The sequence below is a fragment of the Pseudonaja textilis genome, chromosome Z, assembly GCF_049901715.1.
Source record: "Pseudonaja textilis isolate UNSWEBS1 chromosome Z, rPseTex1.2, whole genome shotgun sequence".
NCBI classification, from domain to species: Eukaryota; Metazoa; Chordata; class Lepidosauria; order Squamata; family Elapidae; genus Pseudonaja; species Pseudonaja textilis.
The window spans coordinates 100,100,940-100,124,803 of record NC_142008.1 but is presented as its reverse complement, the minus strand read 5'-3'; the positions used below and the strand labels follow the sequence as shown (position 1 = coordinate 100,124,803).

General features: G+C 38.6%; 1 protein-coding gene across 2 annotated transcripts in view; it reads right to left on the bottom strand.

Moving 5' to 3' along the window:
- Positions 1-2,724: 2,724 nt before the first annotated feature.
- The window catches only part of PDK2 (pyruvate dehydrogenase kinase 2), a 32,208-nt gene continuing 11,068 nt past the window's right edge, over positions 2,725-23,864 (bottom strand). The window contains exons 3-12 of one of the 2 annotated variants that reach the window (XM_026710896.2): positions 23,281-23,352; positions 22,743-22,927; positions 22,456-22,545; positions 18,267-18,344; positions 18,065-18,094; positions 10,695-10,771; positions 9,281-9,379; positions 6,305-6,412; positions 5,137-5,250; positions 2,725-4,778 (exon numbers count right to left, since the gene is read on the bottom strand). In XM_026710896.2, the coding sequence (XP_026566681.1) occupies positions 4,638-4,778; positions 5,137-5,250; positions 6,305-6,412; positions 9,281-9,379; positions 10,695-10,771; positions 18,065-18,094; positions 18,267-18,344; positions 22,456-22,545; positions 22,743-22,927; positions 23,281-23,352 (994 nt within the window). In that variant the 3' untranslated portion in view covers positions 2,725-4,637. The remainder of the gene's footprint in view (positions 4,779-5,136; positions 5,251-6,304; positions 6,413-9,280; positions 9,380-10,694; positions 10,772-18,064; positions 18,095-18,266; positions 18,345-22,455; positions 22,546-22,742; positions 22,928-23,280; positions 23,353-23,864) is intronic. The other variant, XM_026710897.2, reaches the window with a different exon arrangement.

Here is a 23,864-nt window from a genome sequence, read left to right as displayed (position 1 = left end):
AAACTTCTTAAAGTTCTCAGTGCTTTGGGCAATCAGACAGAAATCTATTTGTCCACTCAGGATTTTCTGCCAGGATCCTGCATTGTCCATGTTAAAGAGAACTTTCCCCATAGATTCATCACCCAGATATCTGTTGCAGTTTGGGAATTGTAGCGTTTCTCTGAATTGATAGGCCTGCTGGAAAACAGCATCTCTCTGTCACAGTGTTTACACTGACAAGAACCAGAAAGCCAAAAGGTTTTGATCACCCCTACCCTATCTTTCCCTGGGTACAACTCATGCTCTACCATCATTTGTCAGCTAACATAACTCTGTAATGACAAATACGAAGCAATACTTCGCAGATGTTTCTAAGTAGGAATAGTCAAAACAGAATATAAGTCTGTCCTGACTTATCTGCTAGATCTGCGTTCTGACCAAAGTCCAAAGGGTCCTGGCAAAAGATCCAAGGTATTTGGAGGGAATATACTTACTTGGAAATGGGCCTCATTTTATCATTGGGAAACCAATGATGGCATAAAATGCTTTTATTAATTTTCCCCTCCCATCTCAGTCCAACATTTTACTTCCTTCAATGCTAAATGTTCATGCAAAGTAGGGGGAAGCAATAGATATTTCAATAAAGCCATTATGTGCTTATGCATACTGCATGCAATATTTTCTTTTTTAATTTCTACTTTGCTCTAACTCTGTTGCCATATGTATCCTTGCACAGACTAGAGACTGCTGACTAAATCTAGCCCGGTTCATCTTCAGAACTTGAAATGTCGAGCAGCTCTATGATTTATGTATGAAGTATTTAATATACGCAATTTTAAAAATGCAACCGCTCTCCTCCCCCGCACGTGCATTACTAATCCCTGCATCAAGTCCTGAACATTGTGACGTTAACTATTTCTCCATGTGCAGTCTTTGTGTAATTGGAAATGTCCTTTGCTTAGACTGTAACATCTAGGAATTCTTTATTTATGGGAAATTATTTAGAAAAAAATCTTCGTTCTTTTAAAAAAAAATCAAAGCCAAGCACATTCTAGGGAAAGGTCACCCTAAGGTGAACCATTGTTCCAAAATTAGCTCTATGTAAATAATAAAGCAGCATCACCTTGCCAGCTTCCTCCCTGAACATGACTTTCTATGCACAGGTTGGCAGGCATTGAATGTCAGTTTGAAGAATGGCCCCAAACTTTGGAAGAGAACCAGATTCAAAGCTTACAGAATAACAATAACTGCTAATGAAGAGCAGAGTTGCGGATACAGCCACTACTATACTGGTATCCAGCACAGGAATCTTGGCACTGACCACGCCATGTACTTCTCCATACGTACACAATGTCTCAAGACATTTTGCAACGCATATGGACTTGAAAAAGGGGACAGAGGGAGGATGCTTCCTCAAGGATGCTGCTGGAATTTAAGGAAACATTGCATCAACTTGCAGGTGCTCCAAAACAATGGAGCAAGGCGGGGTGACCTTGTTCCCAATTGAGAAGAAAAAGGAAGCAATGTTTAACTGCTTAGGTCAGTGTTTTGCTGGTGGGAAATATTCCTCAGGGTGCCTGTGTCTACAGAATAAAAAGCTCTGCATTTTGGGCCAGCAGGCCTGAGAGTCCTTCTTGTGTTCCTTCAAGGGAATATGAGGGAGCTGCTGCTTTTCTATTGGTCAAGTTGACAGAGAAAAAAATAATGGTGAGTCCCCCTAAAACAGGCCTTGCCCCAAATGTTCCTTGTAACATTTTACAAGGCCACTTCCTTTACCTCCCACAAGCGTGGACATGATACTACAGAACAACATAGTGTCTGAAAACTTAAAAAAAAAATATTCAGAGGCTTCCCTAATCATAATTGTTAAAAAAAACAACAGTGGCCCGGTTTGTAATTTCAAATTGAGAAAAATTGTACTACAAATCTTAGGGTGGGCTTAACGTAATTTTACAAAATATAAAAGGTTATCTACTCACCAAAATAAAAACCCCTATTTCCCCCTCAGAAAAAAATCTTGCCTTGAATCGTCTGCCTAATAATTCAAATTTAACCTAATGTAAAAACACAAACATTCTCCTAATAACTTTGATTTCTCATAAACTGATAGTGAAGTGAAGTGATTAAGGCATCAGGCTAGGAACTGGGAGACCATTAATTCTAGTCCTGTCTTGAGCACAAAGTCAGCTGGCTTCCATTCACCCCAAGAAAGGTGGCGATGGCCAATTACTTCTGAAACATCTGCCAAGTAAACTGCCAGGATTTGTCCAGGCAGTCCTCAAGAATCGGACATCATTGAACAGAAGAATTTTAAAAGGGAGAAATCTATATTGGTTACTTGGCTAAATTTGCCCCCTTTATTCTTGAATAGTGAGGGAGGAGTTATTTCTTAAAAGAGCACAGATGCTTTGGAGGAAGTAAGTAATGTGAGCAATGTAACTGATAAGAGTATTTGTAATTCAGGGCAGAACTGTGGGATCACTGCTGCTCTCTGAGCTTGGTTGTTTTCTTGCAGATATTTCGTTACCAAATTAGATAACACAGGCTAAGCCTTGCCCCTTAGTATCTGCACATGAGGTTGTGATCTAAGTACAAAAGATAATTTCATTTGCATTACAACATCATGGTACACAGATTCTCATTTTCCCTCCTCATGCACCATGGTCACCCCTAGCCGTTTTCCTCGGAGGATTTCGCAACCATTTATGATTGATTATTTAATTAGGAGGAAGAAAAAGAAGTCAATTCATATGGGCAAAATTTATCTTTCCTCTTCTAATTACAAAGCTTTGTGACATGTGGTCCTCTTTAATTACAATTCTTCCTAGCCCCCATGCCCATTGATTAGAAGAAACAACTGAAGACCAATTCTTACCCAAATTTTATGTGATTCACATATATCTCCACTAGGTGTCATCATAACATGTTTGAGTAATAAACATCTCTCCTACTCCTCTCAGAAACCATCAATATGGAGGCCAGCTGCATTCTGCGCATTTGAAGACAAAATGTTGTGAATCAAGAGACATCTTCAGAACAATATCAGAGTGAGCCTCAAGCACACGCGTAGAATGCATGTTGTTGTAATTACCATGTACCACTACTGATGCCAATGAAATCAAATTATACTGTACAACCAGGAAGATCATATTTAAATTTAATTTTTTTTTTCTTAGCTGATCAAGAAAATTGATACTGTAACACTGTAGCAGCAATAGGACCTTGGCATATGTCTTGTTCCTCTCAAGAATTAAAAAGTATATTTAAGATATAAACACAGATCTTTTCCGGTGTCCAACACAGAGGACGGGCAGTGACAGAAGGGTGGTTTGTTACTGCTTAAAATGATAAACAGGCGAAGGCAACTCAGGGGGGGGATCATCTGCTTAGAACAATAATATTAACATCTGCTTAGAACAATAGCACAGGATAAAAATAGAAGGCAGAAGCGATTTTCCACCTACAAAACATTTCCACTTGTTTTGAAATGAGGACCAGAAAAGTGAGATCATAGCAAAGAGCTGCTGGAAAGCAAACAGCTGCCATGATGGGGGAAGGCTATAAAAGAGGGGAGGGAGAATCCATAATTGATTGCCTCTGAGATTCTTGGGGGAGGGAAGCCCCTTTTGCCCATAGCTTCTGAGCACTGGAGACATGTGAACCAGAAATATGTCCTTATAATATATATATTCCGTTTGTTCTGTTGCAGTTGGAGGACAGGATTGAAGCTTTCAGTGTTGCCAGTTCACTCTTCATCTGACGGAGACTCTTATTTCGGCATTTCTTCTGGCTCCGGTTTTCTCCCATAAGCCATCCCAATTGTCCCTAATACTTTTCCCATGGAGAGGAGAAACTCCTCCAATATAAGCAGGACCAAAGGATCTATATTCCGCCACAAGCCAGTCTAGGAATTGAGCCATGGTGAGCAAAAGCACAAGCAGTGGATGAGACAAACAAGCAAGAAACCATAAACTCCAAAACACCTGCAATGCTAACAAAGCCTTTTCCTTAGGTCTCAATCTACCCGGTACAATCTAACTCTGATTCTTCCAGGGCTAAAATTCCCGGTTCTTGTGTTGCTTTCCTCAACTTGTCTGAGACTCAGACATGTATGATGAAAAGCACACAGAACATAATGCAAAAATATCTACCACTCAAGAGAATATTTCTTACTTCCAGAGCAATATACCTGTACTAAAAAACATGCCTGTTTCCTCTAATGTCCTTGGCTCTTTGCAATGGACTCTGCTGTCCCTATGTCAGGTTTTAAACCTCTTTGTGCCTTTTGCTTGGATCTTGATTCAGGTGAAGAAATGCAACAAAATCACATCCACGCTTGTTAGCTTCTTCTTCCCTCTTTTTGCTTCCTGATTTTTTCTCAACGTATTAATGCTTAGTGGTCAAGTTCTCTCTGCTTCATGATTATAACACAAACATAATAAAAAGGCGATGTGTGCAAATACTAAAGAGGAACAAAAGCAAATCTGGCAGATCTTCAGGCCAGACAGCCACAAGGAGAACATTCCACAGAGATTTTACAACACGAGGTGGGATTTATGCTGGTGATTATTGTTTGTTTCTTTTTCTCCCCTCAACAAAGTTTGGTTTCCTCCCTTTGGAAGCAGGGTAGCTCCCTTCCTGTTAACGGAGAGGCTTGCTTAGGTGACTCGATAGGTGGACGTGTTCTTGGGCTCCGTGCTGGGCACACACCAGTCATCTGCCTCCTGGATGGTCTGATAGTGACGCCATGCGGACTTGTTGTACACTGGAAGCCTTTCCACAGAGTCTGTTGACAAGGCCTAGAAGGATGTAACATAGATTAGGATGCACCTGTGATAAAATCACATGCAGTGACCCACCTGGTATCATTGGCAGGTTGTCTGCTTTTATTTTTATGTAAAGCAAATGACCTCTGGAATGAGAGGCAGAATGAGCAAGAGATAAACTTCAGACTGTTGGCCTGAGTGAGTTATTCCGATACCCACTCCACTGAATAATATGGAGATGATCTGGACATTCCTAACCTTTGTGGGGAAACCCAGAAAAAGTTATACTGCATAATCTGTATTTACTGATATATGCTAAAGAAACATTTTGCTAATTTTGCACACACTGCACTGGGAATAGGACCAGCAAATGAGCAGGACACCAACTCACTTTCAGATAGATGACAGCATCTGTTCCAAATCCCTCCATGGAGAATAGCTGAAGATCACCTTGGAAATACTTGGCATAGAGTCTAGAGATTGGCAGCCCATAGCCAAAACCGGCCTTGTTTGTGCAAGGAAAGAAAAATGGTTTACTTGTTGTACATAACACCTCATTGTTAAGCATGTCCATCTATAAGTACCTCAGGAATAGTGCTTCTGAACCTCAGCAACTTTAAGAGATGCAGACTTCAACACCCAGGGAATGCTGGGATTTGAAGTCCATGGCTCTTAAAGCTGCTGAAGTTGAGAAATACTGCTTTGAAGAATTAGTTCTATACAGTCTCTTCTTATGAGCTCTGTTATATATCCCTAGCTTCACTGCCACAAAGCACACAAGGAACCAAGATGAATGTCACAATTGGTGATTCACTACCCCAAACACACCCTCTTACAGAAATATAAAGAAATGAGGGTGACAGGGGATTCCAAATTTAATCTGAGCAATAATTCTGGGGAAGGGGATGCTTAATCCTTCTCTGCCGTTTTCCTGTTTAAATGGTTCCTCAACTGTTGTTTTAGTCTTGTCAAGGAGAAAGATAAAAATTATTAATCTACTTCTATTCTTTCCCCCTTGCAATGGGGTAGGTTCTGAACAATTCATGAAAAAAACAGCTAATGAACTCCCCCGGGTGGGCTGTTCAAAACCAGCATTTTATCCATTAATAAAATATATTGAGAAAAGGTTTTAACTGTTAAATAAGTAAAATGTTGCATTTTAATTATTGTCTTATTTTCCTGGGGTGGGGGGAGGGGGGGAGGGTTCCTTCACATATTGTCAGCATTTAATTATCAATAAATATTTTTTTCCTCACAGTTCTATTGCTTTAACATCAGAACATTTAAAGTGATCCCCACTTTGATGATCTTTCATATCTTATCCCATTTCTGCAGTGATCAGTCTTAATACTGGTGAAGCGCAGATTTCTAGTTGTCGCTTCTTATCCGAATAAGCATGGCAAAGGACACTTTTTAAGGCAATATTTGTATTTTTTTTAAAAAAATCAAGCTGTTCGAAGCCACCTGCCTCGACCTTCCCCACTCAAAAGATTTAAAAGGCTGGTTGTAACTTTAATTGGCTTCATATTCATAACTTTGGCCCATCGTATAACACATACCAGGGGTGTCCCCCCGGTGCCAAGCTCGGGTTTGGGTGCTGTGGAATATAAGTAGCTGAAGAGTCGATCAATCTTGCGAAGAGGAACCCCACCACCTCGGTCACTCATCTGCTCCATGGCAGAAAGATAAAAAAACAGAGAGGGACAGAAATTCTATAAGGAGGGAATGGAGGTAGGAAAGCATTTCATTTGAGGGGCTTTTCTTTAAAGAAACCAATTAGTTAGCAGTACCTAAATGGTCATAACCAGTCTTGAAAAATGAAGGCACCCCTCCCCAAACACGCACACATACAAATGTCAAACTATGGGAAATTGCTGCCAAGAAAACCTCACTGATATGTCACTGAAGTCTACAGATGTTGGGCTTGACTCTAGTCAGACTTCAGGTTTATATTTAAAGAGGTAACTAACAAGTCCAATTAAAGATAAGCTACCAAAAGAAAAGAAAAAAGAGAACCGGAACTGAACTTGCTTTTCACCACCAAGCAAATAGACTATCTGGACCCAGCCTTCTATTTTACAATGAAGCATTCTGCATCCCTATTTAAATTATAATAATTATTTCCACAAGTTTACATTTCCATATCTAATTTATGCAAAATTGTGCAAATTGATTTTCTCCTTTTTTTTTTTCAGTACTGAAATAAGTAAAAATATCTTGCTGTCATGAACAGTCTGACATAGTACAAGCTTTAACAGAAACTAGAATAAAGACTCGAATATAAGGCTCAGAGCAGCAGTTTAGGATTGGTCTGACCCAGATCCAAAGCTTGTTATCAAATTGTTTATGTTGATACCGTTTATTATTCAAACTGCCAATCACAGAAGCCCACAATATTCCTTCTTTCCCATATACATACCATCTAGTTCTAGGGTTTTTTTAAAATTACTTTTATATTCCGGTTTTTCTCTAGGATGGCTTTTTCCAACCAGAATGTCCTCCAAACAGGTGGACTCCCAGCATTCACTACTTAGGAATGGTTTTGCTGCTTGGGAAATTCTGAGGAAGAATCTGACACATTCAGAGGGATGTCTGGGTTGGAGGGAAAGCAACATTTATAATTTTTTCTCCTCTGCTCTATTTTACCCTCACAATCACACTGTAACCTAAGTTATATTAAGAAACAGAAATTGGGTCAAGGTCACCCAGGATTTGTAGATGGGTAAAGATCTCTATCTGGACTTACATAATTTTAGTTGATTCCTTCTAACCACTGCATCAAGGTCACCTTGCTTCTTCTGGTGTAAATGTGAACTGTCTTTCCTGCCACAAGTCATTATGGATGCATACAAAAACTCAGCTCAGGAACAAATAATTTCAACCTTGGTCAGTTTCTACTTAGAGCACAGGTGTTAAACTCGATTTCATTGAGGGCCTCATCAGGATTGTGTTTGAGCTTGAGAGGCCCGGGGTATATAGCCATGGGTGGGTGTGACCACCTCAACATCACTTGTGTCAGGGGCGCCTGTGGTGGCCCGAGTGATCTACCAGCAAAAACAGGCTCCCAATCTCAGTTTTCAACTGGGACGGCCTCCTGAAAAATCTCTGCCAGAGAAAATGGAGCTGGGGGGGCGCACCATGAGTCGGTCCTTTGCTGTTTTCAGGGTGCCCCTGCGGGCCAGATCCAGCCAACAGGCCTTGAGTTTGACAGCCCTGAATTAGAGGCTATCTTGCTATTTAATATGACCATGATTGAAACATGAGTCAATAATTATATTTCTGTTCCTTTTCGTTTTCTCATTTTGGAGAGAAATAGATGTGAATGGTGGAGAAGCCTTCTTCTCCTAGAAACTTGGTCTTTGAATATGAAACCAGAAATTGTTAAGAAAACTTTGAAACAGAGGGATATTCTTTTACTGCCTAGCACAGTGGTCGCCAACTGGTGGGCCAGGGACCATTGGTGGTCCACGAGAAAACTATGGTAGTCTGCAGAGAAATGTCACCCCAAAGCACCTTCCAAAGCAATTAATCCAGGCTGCACGGGAACACAAGGCTGCACTGCCCACATGGCCCGTGGGAACACAAGGCTTGCGTCTCTTGCACTGTGAACACCACGAGATAGTGAGGGGAGGGGGAAAAGGGCAGAGAGGGGGACTTGTCCCACTCACCCCATGTGCCTCGCCTGGTCACCAGGCTGCTTCTTTCTGCTTCTGCTTTTGGCTGCATGCAAGGAAAGCAGCAAAAGTCTTTCCCTCCCTCAAATTCCACCAGAAATGAGTCTTTGGGACCCTGCAGGGTATCCTGCTCCAAGAGGCTGCACCATTCTGGTGGAGTTTGGGGGAGAGAAAGAAAGACTTCTGCTGCTTCTGCTGCTTTCCTTGCATGAAGCCAAAAGTCTCTCCTTCTCTTTCTCTCCCCCTGAGAACGGAGTTGGAGACGGTATCCTGCAATCCCAAATAAAGAATGATAGATTGGTAGAAAAACAGGGTGGAAAATTTTCCTGCAGACTTTTTTGGGGATTTTCCCAGGGTCTCTGCTGCTTCTGCTTTTTCTGCAGAGACCCTGGGAAAATTCCCCCCAAAAGTCTGTAGGAAAATCTCCCACCCCATTTTCCTACCAATTGATCCTTCTTTATTTGGGATTGCAGGATACCGTCTCTCTCTCTCTCTCTCTCCCCGAGAATGGAGCTGAAAAGTAGGTTAGGAATGTGGCTGCCTTGGAGGGGGTAGGGGTGTGTGAGGAATCTCTGTGCATGTATGTGTGTTTGTGTTTGTGTTTGTGTGTGTGTGTGTGTGTGTGAGAGAGAGAGAGAGAGAGAGAGAGAGATCAGATCAGATCAGATCGGATCTCTCTTTCTCTCTCTCTCCCACCAACATCAGCAAGCCACCATCACTCAAAATTCATATTAGTGGTCCGCGGGATTTAAAATTATGAGTTTGGTGGTCCCTGAGGTTGGTGACTCCTGGCCTAGCAAACCGCAAGTAGCTGCAGCTTCTGCCTAGCATCTTCACTATTGTATATTCTTCTTCACTTGCCCTGATGGAGAGATCCTCCTCGCCCAAAGCCACCATCACTTGGATGGGTGGCAATGTCAGGCTGGACTCATGGCTTTCTACAGTGGCTCTCATGGCATTCTGGAAGACAAAAGGAGAAAAAGAGAAATATGTAAGAATGGTCTAAATGAATATCCCAGTTCCAGTAAGACTTTCTATATACTTATTCTTTGAAATTATGAATTAGAAGCTGGAAGAGAAATCACTTGGATGAAGCCTGCAATACAGGCTGGAAATATGACAAGCATCTCAGAAAACCTTCTAGCCTCTGCTTAAATGCCTCCAGTAAATTCTAATCTCTCCTACAATAGTCTTTGGCCTGATACAGGCACCGAGACTGTGCTCTAGTTATAGCTTAGTGCTATGTATGAAGCTATCCTCTGCTTCATCGTCAAATAAATCTTGCTACCAGGAATCCTCTCTTAATGTGTAATCAATATCTATCTCTTGCAATTTCTCATTTTACTTCACTGGTTGCCTGTTGTTATTGTTACAATTGTTCAACAGAATTGAATATAAATACAACAGAATTATGAATACAATAGAATTGCATTCTAGAGCTTTTGGTACATCCAATCCTCAGTAAGCTAATTTCATGGTAATCTTTCATTTACTATTTCTCTCTTAACATTTTTATTTGTTTTTTTGCAAAATAGACAGTCACCCTGATTGTGCTGGATACTACATTTTGCTTTCCTAGGGATCATTGTTTCAAACATTAGAAGGAAGCTGATGGATGAAGCAGAATGTTGGCTTGGTTAATTAGGTCTTTGGCTTAATTAACTAGTTAACTATCCCATCTCAATATTCTACGGGCAATGGATGGAAACTTCCACAGAATTACTAGCCTGAGGCATCTGACAGAAGTTGCAAATGCCCAAATATAAAATATAACTTACAGAGGCTAATAAATGGTTATTTTCTATGTCTGCAGAAAATCTGTTGCTTAAGTATTATATTCATCTATAAATTACTATATTATAGCCAGCTTTTCTGGTTTGGTCAGCAAAAATACCATTTTATATGCACTATACATTGAGTTTTGTGGATATACACATACACCATCATATGTAACCATTAAAAAAAAACGTTCATAGCCTGGAGTTACATTAGTGAGGGTGTGATTAATCCATACAACTGGAACTCAGTAGGACTAGCTCTATGATCTTCCTGGAGTCCCTGAATTCCTGAGTCACTCCCCATTGGGCAATCTCAACGTAAAGACTGAAATTCTCCAAGGTGCTAGGATGATCCAATGTTGCATCTGAGATATAACGACACTAATTGGAGCAATATTTACACCACCTCCATAATTTTTGAACTCTAGTTATAGACCTGATTTCTGGCTTGAATAACAACATCAAAACATTCTGTGGAAACAGACTCTGATAATTACCTTAAACAGTTCAAAGAGCATGTGGTACAAGTGAGATGGAACGTAGACCATGTGGATGGGCTGGGTGGGTTGATTCGCTAGAAGCAGAACAAAGTTAATTAAGATGTTGTTTGATATCTGTTTCTGTTCCTTTTTTGCCATTCCAGAACACCCAAAACACCCATGCTCCCTGCTGCAATAATATATGTTAGGAATGTAGGTCACCTAACATTTATTTGGGTTGGAAATATATAGACCAGGCTAGACATTTTAATACTGTGTCTTTAAGAAAGTGCTAAAACTGTAATTGGGTGTGGTTCCACAAATGGCCATAAGATGGGAGCCAGAAACCTGGGTTGTTTAGTCTCAGTGAGTGTATGAGTCTCTGTTTCCTTCTGTTGGAAAGAGTTGCAGTTCCTGTATTGACTGTTATTCTTGGATTTGATGTAAGTCTGTTACTGAACTGTTTTTGATACTGGACTTTGATATTTGGATTATCCCTGGACTGGAAACTGATTGATTTAACTGTGAATGACTTGGACTGCTTATCTTGGACTGTGCTTAAATGTTTATTGGAAGTAAAAACTTACATTTACTGTACAGTGTACCTGTGTGCTGTGTGTGTATCATTCTTCACTATTCTCACCACGTCTCCCTATATGCGCTCATTCTCCTAACGGGGAATTACCTCAACACTGGTTATGGGCCCAGGCCATACCAGGCTCAGATAACTGAGAGTTGGTGTGAATGCACAGTACTGTATACAGACAGCTGTTTACTGTTTAATTGTGGGTTACTATCCTGGTAAAGATGGCACAAGACACTTCAACAAGTCTATCACTGATAACCTGGTTGGATGGAACAAACTATGTTTCCTGGTCTATGAAGTGCAGTCTACTTCTGCATAGAGAAGGGTTATGGACTGTAGTTCAAGATCCACTGGATGTAAATGCTTGGAATCCAGAAAATGAGGACAATGCCAAGAAGCTTGCTGACTTTAAACAGAACGAACAAGCTCTTTGTATAATTGGACTAACACTGAGTGACCAGCTAGTCCATATTCGTGGAGAAGAGTCTGCTGCTAAGTGTTGGGAGAATTTCAAGACGATTTATGTTCGTGACAGTGTAGATGCACACATACATCTTACATGTAAATTGTTTAGAGCACGTCTTCTGAAAGGTGGAGATATGTTAGCTCATTTGAACTTCATGAAAAGAATTTTTCAATAACTACATGAAAAGGAACTGATATTTTCAGAGCTGCATCAAATTTACATCATTCTTTCCTCATTGGATGAAAGTTATGATTACGTATATTCACTGGAATCCTGCCCAGAGATAAACTGACATTAACTGACATATCCGGAAGGTTGTTAGAAGAAGCAAGAAGACAACTGTATAGGGAACAACTGAGGAAGGAACAACCACAAGAAGATGATTTATCTTCAACTGCCTATACTGTTAGGAAATGTTTTTTTGTGGGGCTAGGGGACATATAGCTAGATTCTGTAAGAAAGGAAAAAGACAGAATACTGGTAATCACCAGAAGGCCAAGAAGAATGTTAGTTTAGCTATGTCTAGCAATTCAACTGTAAACCATGATTTGTGGGTTGTTGATTGTGGAGCATCGCAGTGCATTACTAAAGATAGAAAAAGGTTTGTAAAGATGTCCACGAGTAAGCAACATGTATCATTGGCAAATGGATGGAAGATGAAGGCTTCAGGTAAAGGTACTGCATATTATTCTTGTATAAACGAACATTTAACTATGTTATATGTACCTAAATTGAAATTTAATTTGTGATCAGTAAGGGCTTTAGTTAATATTGGTTATGTAGTAACCTTTAGGGGAGATAAATGTATAATAGAGAAAGAGGGTAAAAGTGTTACTGCTACTTTAGAGAATGATTTATATGTGATACATGATGACCAGTTGCAGATGGCTAACTCAGTTTATAACAATGTTAAGCCACATGATTATACATTTACTACATAGATGTCTGGGGCACATTAATTTCAAAATCCTCAAACAAACTGTTGAATTGTCAGAGGGAGTAAAATTGAAACCCTGTAGCAAGTATTTAAACTGTAATGCCTGTAGCCAGGAGAAAAGTAAGGTTACTCCAGCAAACAGAGTTAATGGATTAAAGACCAAAGAACCTTTAGAGGTTGTTTCTACTGACATAATTGGTCCTAAGAAACCTAGTTTAGGAGGTGCCTGCTATATTTTGAGTATAATGGACCATTACTCACGATATGGTTTCTACTATCTCATGAGAAACAAAACAGAAACATTCCAACATTTCTTTAACTGGCTAAGGTTTGCAGAGAGAAAAATGAAGAGTAAAGTAATTACTTTAGTTACTGATAATGGGACTGAGTTTGTTAACAAACTATTTCAAACTATGTTGAAATTGGCTGGTGTTGAGCATAAACGTTCTGTACCTTACAGGCCACAACATAACTCGTTTGTAGAATGAAGAGGGCAAACATTACAAGCCATGGCTCGCACTATGTTATCTGATTCAGGTTTGCCTGATACACTGTGGGGTGAGGCCATAATGTGTAGTAACCATGTGTTAAACAATGTAGTTAACACAACTGGTGAATTTCCAATCACTTGTTGGCATGGCAGAAAACCAAATTTAAATTATCTACACACATTTGGAGCTCCAGCATGGGTGCATATTCCCTCACAAGTAAGACTGAAAGGGCAACATAGAGCTAAGAAGTTATTTTTTGTAGGTTATGAGGCCAACCATAGATCGTTTAGATTCTGGGATCAAGGCAAAGCTCATGTTTATTGTAGTGCTGGTGCAAAATTTCTTGAGCATGTTGGGTGGGATAAACTGGAAAAGGAATCCAGCAATTATATTATTATTGACACCCAAATAGTCCCTAAAGATGAAATAGGTAAACCACGAATAGTCATTAAAGAGGAAGAACAGGCACAGGAGGAAGCAGTAGAACAGGCACAGGAAGAAGTAGAAAAACAGAAGCAGCTGGCACAGGAAAGTCCACCAGTAAGCCCTGTATTATCAAGACGTTTAACCTGAGTAACACGACCACCTGATAGATATCAGGCTAGTGTTGTATGCCAAGTGAATACAGTTCCAAATAACTATAATGAACTAAAACTGTATCCTGCTAAGGATCAGGCTGCTTGGCAGGAAGCAATGGATAAGGAACTGGAATCATTAAAAAAGTTGGAGGTATATGAAAATGTTAAGTTACCACCAGGTAAACATGCCATAGGATGTAAATGGATTTATAAACTAAAGACAGGTATAGATGGCACTGTTACCCATAAAGCCAGGTTAATAGCACAAGGGTTCAATCAGACAGCAAACGACTACAATGGGGTGTTTGCACCTAGTCTGAAGGCTGCTACCTTAAGAGCAGCATTAGTGTGGGCAGCTAAGGAGAAATACATTGTAAATCAATTAGATGTAGAGACGGCATATCTGCATGCACCGTTGCAACACACTATTTATTTAAAGAAACCTTTAGGTATTAAAAATGATAATACAACTGATTGCTGGAAATTAAAAAAAGTCTTTATGGTTCGAAGCAATCAGGATATGAGTGGAACCAATGTATAGTTAAAGAATTAACTAAGATAGGTTATGTAGCTGGCATGGCTGATACATGTTTGTTTAAAAGAGAAGGTAATGGTATAGTTTCATTGTTGCTATTGCTTACTGATGACATAACTGAAAAAGAACAATCAAAACTAAACAAGAAGCTACTAAAATAATCTCACTGTTAGAGAAGAAATTTAAGATAAAACAGTTAGGAGAAATCAAACAATATCTTGGATTAAAAATAGATAGAACTAGGGGAGGATACAAAATCTCACAGGCAGATAAAATTAACCAATTACTAAAAAGTTTTAAAATAGAACTTTGTAAGCCGGCTAAAATACCATTGAGTCAGGAGTTTAGCCATAGTGATGTTCAAAGTCCTATTTTTGATAAGAACATTTATCAGTCTTTGATTGGTAGTTTATCTTATCTCAGTAATTGGTCAAGGCCAGATATAGCATACAGTGTTAATTAGTGAGATTTAATGCTGAGCTGACTGAAAGGCACTGGCAAGCTGCTAAACGTGTGTTAGGATACCTGAAACAAACAATGCATTATGCCTAAAGATGAACTGAGTTTAACTGCATATGCTGATGCAAGTTTTGCTACAAACATACACGAAAATCTACATCGGGTACTGTAATATTATTAATAAAGGTGCTGATTGGATGGAGATCTATTAGACAGAAACATCTAAGTTTGTCAACAATGGAGGCTGAATTCTCATGCTTGTCTTTACTATGTACAGATTTAGTTTGTTATAAGCAACTACTAATTGACACGGGAATTGATGTAACAGATTCTATTGTTATTTATGAAGATAATCAATCAGCAATACAGATGGCTTCAAATATTGCTGTTAAGACAAGAACAAAACACACAGATTTAAGATATTTAAATGTGAGACAATGTGTGCAAAGTAAGATGATTAAGCTAGAATACTGTATGTCAGAAAACAAAATAGCAGATCATTTTACAAAGGCCCAAGGCTCTATAAAGCATAAGGCTTGCTGTGAAGATTATGGACTTAGAATGTAAGGTTGTATATATTGTCCTACCCAAAGGGGAGAATGTTAGGAATGTAGGTCACCTAACATTTATTTGGGTTGGAAATATATAGACCAGGATAGACATTTTAATACTGTATCTTTAAGAAAGTGCTAAAACTGTAATTGGGTGTGGTTCTGCAAATGGCCATAAGATGGAGCCAGAAACCTGGGTTGTTTAGTCTCAGTGAGTGTGTGAGTCTCTGTTTCCTTCTGTTGGAAAGAGTTGCTGTTCCTGTATTGACTGTTATTCTTGGATTTGATGTAAGTCTGTCACTGAACTGTTTTTGATACTGGACTTTGATATTTGGATTATCCCTGGACTGGAAACTGACTGATTTAACTGTGAATGACTTGGACTGCTTATCTTGGACTGTGCTTAAACGTTTATTGGAAATAAAAACTTACATTTACTATACAGTGTATCTGTGTGCTTTGTGTGTATCATTCTTCACTATTCCCACCACGTCTCCCTGTATGCGCTCATTCTCCTAACAGGGAATTACCTCAACAATATAGAAGATAATTTTTCAATAACAGGGTTCTTCCACACAAAGTTGAAGTTCATAATGAAATCAATATGACTAGAGGCACTGGTCATGACTGGTCCCATTACAAGTAATCCTCAACTTATGACCACAATTACACCCAGAATTTAGGTTGCGAAGTGCAATAGTTGTTAAGTGAATTTTGCCCCATTTTACAATTTTTCTTGCCACAGTTGTTAAATGAATCATTACAGTGATTTAGTTAGTTGTTAAGCAAATCTGGCTCCCTCACTGACTTTGATTGTCAGAAAGTCACAAAAGGTGGTCACATGACCCCAGGACACTGCAACCGTCATAAATATGACTCAAGTTGCCAAGCACCTGAATTTTGAACATGTGATCATGGATATGCTGCAAAGGTCATAAGTATGAAAGATGGTCATGTCACTTTTTTTCAGTGTCATTGTAAATTTGAATGGTCATTAAATAAACTGTTGTAAATCGACGACTACCTGTACTCCACAGTATCTTCATGCTAAAGTAAAGATGCCTCAGCCATATAACTAAGTGCAGAAAATCTCACAAGATGGGGAGCTTTCTCCAACTTCACTGGTCTCCTGTCTCCCCAGGCTTTTAAACTTCCCTTTTTGTTGGATTGTAAATTCTCAAATTTCTTTTGATCAAATCAATTATCAGCTTTACTTAACTTTCTGAAAAGTTTTAGCTGATTTATTTTAATCATCTTTCCAAACTCATTTAGCCTCAGATACTATACGCAACACTGCAATTTGACTTCCTGATACCATTAGGCTATTTCAGAACTTTCCTTGGATGATTTCAACATAAAGTTGACACATTTTGCCACCAAGTCAGGAATATTTATTTATCACATTTACCAAGTCCCCAGACACTGAGGCTATCATATTCAAGGTGCAAAAATCTGGACAACTCCTAGATGACAACAAAACAATACCAAAAAATCTAATGATTGATTGGGTAGCGATTGTCTTGATTTTTTGCAACTCGGATATAGTAAATGTACTCCATTTGATCTCTGTTCAGGATCATTTTCCAAGCAAAACTATACCTACGGAAGCCCAGTTCTAAAAACACTCTTCAGATCAGGCAGTTGGTGTAAAACAGAAAAAGAAATTCATATATACACATCTGCTGGTTTAGACCAGGGGACCATTCAGGCCAATGTGGGTATATGCGTGTGTGCATGTTTGTATTTTTCTTTCTGTTGAAGTACCAATTGGAGGTTATTGGGATTTTTATCTATACAAAGGTCAATGACTTATCTACTCCAACAGCCTGCTCTTGAAGCTATCCAACAATACATTCAGAAAGCCAGCAAGCAGATAAGTCATTGAGACAATAGCGAATCCTGATCCCGTGCTGTTCTCCAGGCAAAGATACCTAAGGCTATGATACCTCTGATGATGAAGGCTTCGTTTATCTATTTAACAATCACTGAAGCTATCGATAAATTTCACTTTCAGAAGCTGAACTAAGTTGTAGACTTAGAGAAAGATGGATTACATGACTTTCGTATCATTTATCTATAAAAAGAAGAAAGAGGTAGTGACTGATTGGAGAACAAAGTGGTAAGAATAAGCACCAAGCAAGGATCAAAATTAGGAGGCAAAGAGTAATGATGCACAGTCCTCAGCTAATTTTCTGTCTTTCAATAATTCGTATGCATGGATTTTGGAAGAAATGCTGGAATTTTACTACTACCCATGTGAAATTTGTTGATTAAAACCAGAAATAATTAATTGTGCTTTCTCAACCAGATATCTCCAGACAATAATTCCCAGCACTCAAAGAACTAGGTTAAAGTAACGTAAGAAAATGCCTGCTGATTTAAGTCAGGGAGACATTCAGCCCAGCATTCTGTGTCAGACCACGAGCTGCAGCCAGGAAGTTCACAAGCAGACAGAAGACAGAAGTCTCTTGCACTGCTGCTCCTATTTAAGATATGCTGCCTTGGATGAGATTCCAACACATTTGGAAGGTACAGATTACCTGCAATAATCCAACCTCATTTTATGTTCTCCTGTATCTCCCCTTATTGCAGTTTTGGATATCAATGAATTGTCCACACTGTTTCGCTGTTAAAAGGGCAGTCATTATTATTGATTTTAAAAAGCAAGGCAAAAAAAGAAAGAAGCCCAAAGAAAGGGAAAATGGGATTCTAGCAAAGCTTTAGTTGCCAACTCACAACAATAACTCTAGGGTAGCTGCTTATCAAAGGATCATCAGCTACTTACTATGCCACTTCTGAGGTCCTGTTCCACTGGCTAAAGAGAAGGGGGGAAATGGAGGAGGCTAGCAGTCCCGCTAAAACCCACTGTGTAAATTATAAGAAGCCACTGAGCAGCCAGTTTGGACAATAAGTCCTTCCCTCTCCCACTTGGCTTATTTGCTCTTCTTCTTATATTGCCCACTTCTCCCTTGGCTCTGCAAACTCACCATTCACCTCCTGGATCTCCAGATCAGGAGATGCCAAGTAGTACTTGTCACATAACAGTTTGGCCATGTCATAAGCGTCTGCAGCAAGAAAGAAACACAAAACTTTGGTTATTACGGAAACACAGCTTCTCTTCTTTGTTGAATTCCACAACCTGTCAGCTTTGTCATAAATTGGCAAAAATCAGCAAGAGCATCTAATTGATGAGTGGACTAAAAATTCTGTATTGCTTTCATGCAAATTATTGTAATTTGGACTAAATTAAGATAAATTTCAGCAAAAGCCAGGGAAGGAATATATTGCTTCCCCCAAATTTTCAGAGCTCTGCATTTTCTCCTCCTTTTTAACTCACATTTCCTTTTGAATTCTATTTTAGAACTACCTAATTCAACTAAGGCTATGAAAGAATAACCCAAATAGGTCAGAAGACTATTAGAAAATCTTCTCCCGTTTCTTTTGTGTAGTCCCCTTTTAACATTCCCAACAAAAATATTTTGGCCTTAAGTTCTAGTTGGATATTTGTAATTTCTTTTATCCAAATTCTATTTTTTTTCCAGTATTTTTTACTTTTTGGGCAAAGCCACCAAGTATGGAAGAAGGTACCCCTTGTTTGCTTACATTTCCAAAAATGAAATATTTAATATTTAATTCTCCATATAATTACAGCAGCAAGAATTGCATTGGCACAACGCTAGAAGGGTGACCAAATGCCAACAAATAATTTGGTTATTCAGAAAGTTCTTGACTGCACCGAAATAGACCTACTTACACAAAAACTTAGGGATAAGGAAGACTCAAGATATAGTACAGCTTGGGAAAAATGGTACATGTGGATCAAGGATAAAAAACCAGGGAATTAAAAGATAAGAATTTGAAAAATGAAGTGGTTAGATTAAGAGCATTTAACAAAAATAGGAAATGAATATTAGTAAAATTGTTTTCAATAAAAGATTACACCGTCTTAGTTGATCAGAAACATATACGTTTTTATGTTTATTTGTTATGTATTTGTATATTGATTTCATTTGTAACAAAATGTTGTATTGTACGTATTGTACATATTTTTCTTTTTAATCTTTAATAAAGTTTATTTTTAATTTTTAAAAAAGAAAATCTTCCCCCGTTTGTGCTAACCCCGTGCAATAACAAGAAATCCAGCTTCATCAGCTGTCCTTCCACAAATATGAACCATATTATATTCTTCACATATTTGTGTGATGTAAATGCTTGCAATCATTTTTGAACAGGGATTTGCACTTCCAAAAACAGCAAGGAAAAAGATAAAGTAATTTTAAAAAGCCTAAACTGGTATTTAAATTGTACTTTAAAAACTACAGTTGAGCCATTTGCCAGGCTTCAGCGACGACAGGGATTCGCGATTCCGCGCGATCCCTGCCGTGCTAGCTGTCTTGGTGCCTCCGATCCCGACAGACCTGGACGATAAGGCTGCCCTGTTGGGGTAGCCGAAGATAGGGGGGATCCGGACAGGGGTTGAGGGGAACCGCACACCCCCTCCCCAGCTGGCAAAACCCCCTTTTCTCAAGGCGGTGGAGCGGCGGTCTCTAATGGCCGCCACGAAGAAGCCGGCAACTGGCTTAAGAATGTGCAGGAGGAAGAAGGAGGAAATTACAAAGTGAAAGTTTCTTTTGGCTGGACCGGGACTCTAAGGATATATTTGATACCCTGAAAATTACTATTTTTGGATGTTACATTGTTCCCAGTGGAGGTTTCCTAAAGCGGCGAATGAAAGTGCTGAAAGGGAAAGTTACTCTCCCTCCCTTATGAATTAACAAATGGACACTGAAAAGCCAGTTTTCTTACAGAAGGTAAAAATTAAAAGATCTTTGTTACAGGTGGGAAGGGAGAGGTTTGGGGAAAAAGAAAAAATTATATTAAGACTTTGCTGGAGGAGATGCCTTGAAGACCAAGAGACTAGAAGCTAATTGCAATAAGACTTTAAAATACAGATTGGGTTTTTTTCCTAACTGATATTACCCCAGGAAGAGAAATTGTAAAGGGAAGAACTTTGTGCTTTACTTGGACTGTTTGATGACTTTGGGACTTTGGGGAATTGTTTTAAGTTTGGAAATATTTTGGTTGGTTTAATAAGAAGAAGGATAAAGAAAAAGAAAAAGAAAAGGTTTATAATGGCTTTATCTCTTGATGAACTAAGAAAACAATACGAAAAAACAAGGAAAGAAGGCAAGGACACTATGGGAGAAGCCCTCTGCTTTTTAGAAATGGCGCTTGCTACTTTTCAGCAAATTCAACAACAGCTGCAGGAAACGGAGGAAGAAGAAGCCATTTTTAATGAATCCGAAAGTTTGACCAAGAAAGAAAGGAGAAAGAGAGGAAGGAAAAGGAAGGACTTAAGACTTAAAAAAATGTCCATGAAAGAGAAAAATAAGATGCAAAATCAATATAATGTCAGAAAGCAAAAGGAAAGAAGAATACAACAGAGAGGGGAGGCTAAAAAAGCGAAGGTTAGGAGAGGAGTGGGTAAAAAGGTTAGGTGGGTTAAGAAAGAAAGGGAAAAGGGGGGAAAAAGCCACAAAGGTATAAAACAAGATGGGAAAAAGAAAAAAAATTTTAGGAACAAAGGGTAATGTATAATTTTAAAAAAAGGATTCTGCAAAGTACTTATGATAGTATTGTAGTAATTGTATTAAAAATAGGAAATTAGAATTTTACAAGATTTAATAAAAGATTAAAATATTAAAGTGTTTAATAATATTAAAATGTTTAATAATGATTGACTTTAAGTTTTAATAAAATATTAAAGGAAATGTTTAAAATATTTAGTTTAATTATAGAGTTTGATGGGCTAATGTGTTGATATTATTATAGATTTATTATTGCAGTATTTGTTTTTGAAATAGTAGAATGTACTAAGCAGAATCAGATGGGGATCCAGGTGCTATTTTAAATGTCAATCTAGGGGAATGATAGAAAGGCATCATACTCTGATCAGTGATTTCAGGAGAAATTTTTTTTATTATTATTGAGAATGAGATAAATGTTTAATTGGAAAAGAATGGACAAAAGATATAAATATATTGATGTAAAGCAAGATCAAATATATAAAATAGAATTAAGAAGAGTGAAAAGTGGGGAGGAGTTATATAGAAGATATAGAATGGTAAATAAGATAGGTAATGGCATACAAGAAGAGCATGAATTTAATTGAAGTCCATACAAAAAGAAGTAATCTGGGGCCAAGCTACTTTCTAAAAAGAAGCTTTATGTTTTTGTGTTTTGTGTGTGTATGTTCGATTGAGACTTAATAAAATCTTGGAGGAATGTTAGATGAGAATAATTGTAAACAAGTCAGAGGGAAATATAAATATGATGACTTAATAGTAGATAAATATAGAAAAGAAAGGTAATTGAATAAGAGTAAGGAGAAATAAAGAGAAATTTATCAAAAAGAATTTATGTGTTTATATGGAAATGGGGTAAATTAGAAGTATGCGATATAAAATAATGTTTTACCTGCCTTGTAAAGATTTATAATGGAAAGAGGTTTTATGTTTTTAATGTTTAATGATGTTTTGTTTGTTTTTAAAATTAATAAAATTTGTTTAAAAAAAAAAAACTACAGTTGAGCAGTAACTATTAGAAAGTTCTGGTGGCTGCATGGAAGACTTTGTAAAAACCATGTATGCCTTGGGTATAGGGTACTCCTCCAAGTTTCCACTGTAAGGTAAGCCCTAAGAAATTGCATCACAAATCTGTCTGTTTCAACTTCTGTTTCCAACACTGACTAATCTGATATTAAAATAATCTATTGTAGTAAACCTTTGCACCTGAAGGGCTCATTTTCTTAAATATTGCCTGGGTTACCTATTATATTAAACTATGTCTTGTTTAATCATGATTTATTGAATAAACTACAATTAGGTGCTTAGCACAACCTACTAACTTAAAACCAAAGTACTCATATTACGACCTACAAAGATAACAAATCCAGCCACTGCTTCTTCTGTGAATTTAGACAATTGCCTTTTCGAGACTTCTAAACCACACATCTTGTGTTTATCCCAGGTAGGGAACTCCTGCTTATACTCATCAGGTACCCTTCTTGTGGTTCCCTATTTTGGGGGTGAAGGTAAGTAAGGAGCAAAACAGATTTCTTAAGGATTCCAGAGGGGGAAAGAGAAGTTGCAGCAGGAATCACAGAAGAACACTCACCTCTAACTACATCTGATACATTGCAGTGGGGATCAATGCTGCCAATGTGCTTGGGATGGGCTGGATTGGTGCTACCATCAAAAATCAAGGCTGTGAAAAAAAAAGAAGACGCAGATGAAGGGAGGCGGGGCACGATATGACAAAAGTAGGCCAGGTGGAGCATCAGATGGGGCTGACTACCAAGATACAGCTCTAATTTAAGAATTTGTCCCTTAATACTAAAACCAAGAGAAAGGGAGAAGAAAAAAGGAAGAAAAAACGGATCTGAGGAGGTTAAGACAACTCACTGTGTTGGTTGAGCAGCATACGGATAGAAATCCGGCTAAGATAGAAACGATCGAGGAAGTACTGGATGTTTTGGTTGGAAACCGGGTCATCACCATAAGCTTCCCTATATTCAATTACACCCTGCGCCATCGTAGGGACCACATCATTGTGACGGTTGCGAATTGTGACCAGAGCATTGGTGAACCTAGAGTGAGACAGCAGCATTCCACATACACCTAATTTTCCATCTGTTTAAGTCCAAAAGATACACTTTGACTTCAGAATTATTGTAGAAATAAACCGAGGCTGGTTTCAGGCATGATCAATGTATTCCAAACAGTCTGAGATTTTCCAGGAATCTTGCACCTTCACTCCTCAAATTCCTAACCAATGAAGATCCTTTGGACTACAATTTGTGATTTTTATTAATAAGACACTTGGAACATGCCAGACTGGAAATGTTTCTCTCAGCTCAACCTAATTTCTTTCAGCATTGAAACTAAGAGTTCTAATGATGCATTTGTGTACATCTTACGAGGTCTCTAAATTCAAACTCACTGTCCCAATATCCTTTGGTCCTCTGGATCCTTGTCGAGGAACACCATGATATCCAGTAAACTCTGCACATACCTGGTGGAAGGAAGAAGGGAGGAGGAGGGAGGAAGAGGAGGGAGGGAAGGAGGGAGGGAGAGAGAGTCTTAGCAATAGCAATAGCACTTAGACTTATATACCACTTTACAGTGCTTTATAGCCCTAAGTGGTTTACAGAGTCAGCGTCTTGTCACCAACAATCTGGGTCCTCACTTTACCAACCTCGGAAGGATGGAAGGCTGAATCAACCTTTAGCCTGGTGAGATTCGAACTGCCAAATTGCAGGCAGGCAGGTCAGCAGAAGTAGCCTGCAGTACTGCATTTTAACCATTGCACCATGAGCAATAATGCACCACCACCATTATTTATTATTTATATACAAGAATGTTTTTTATTCTGATTCTGTTAGGGCGTAATCAGTAAGAGATAAGCAGTGCATCATTTAAAACAAAACTATTACATTGATTCACTTGTCCAAAGATAGTTTAGTAAAATACATGAGCACAAGGCCCTAAGACCTTTGTATCCGAGGTGGTATTCAGCAGGTTCTG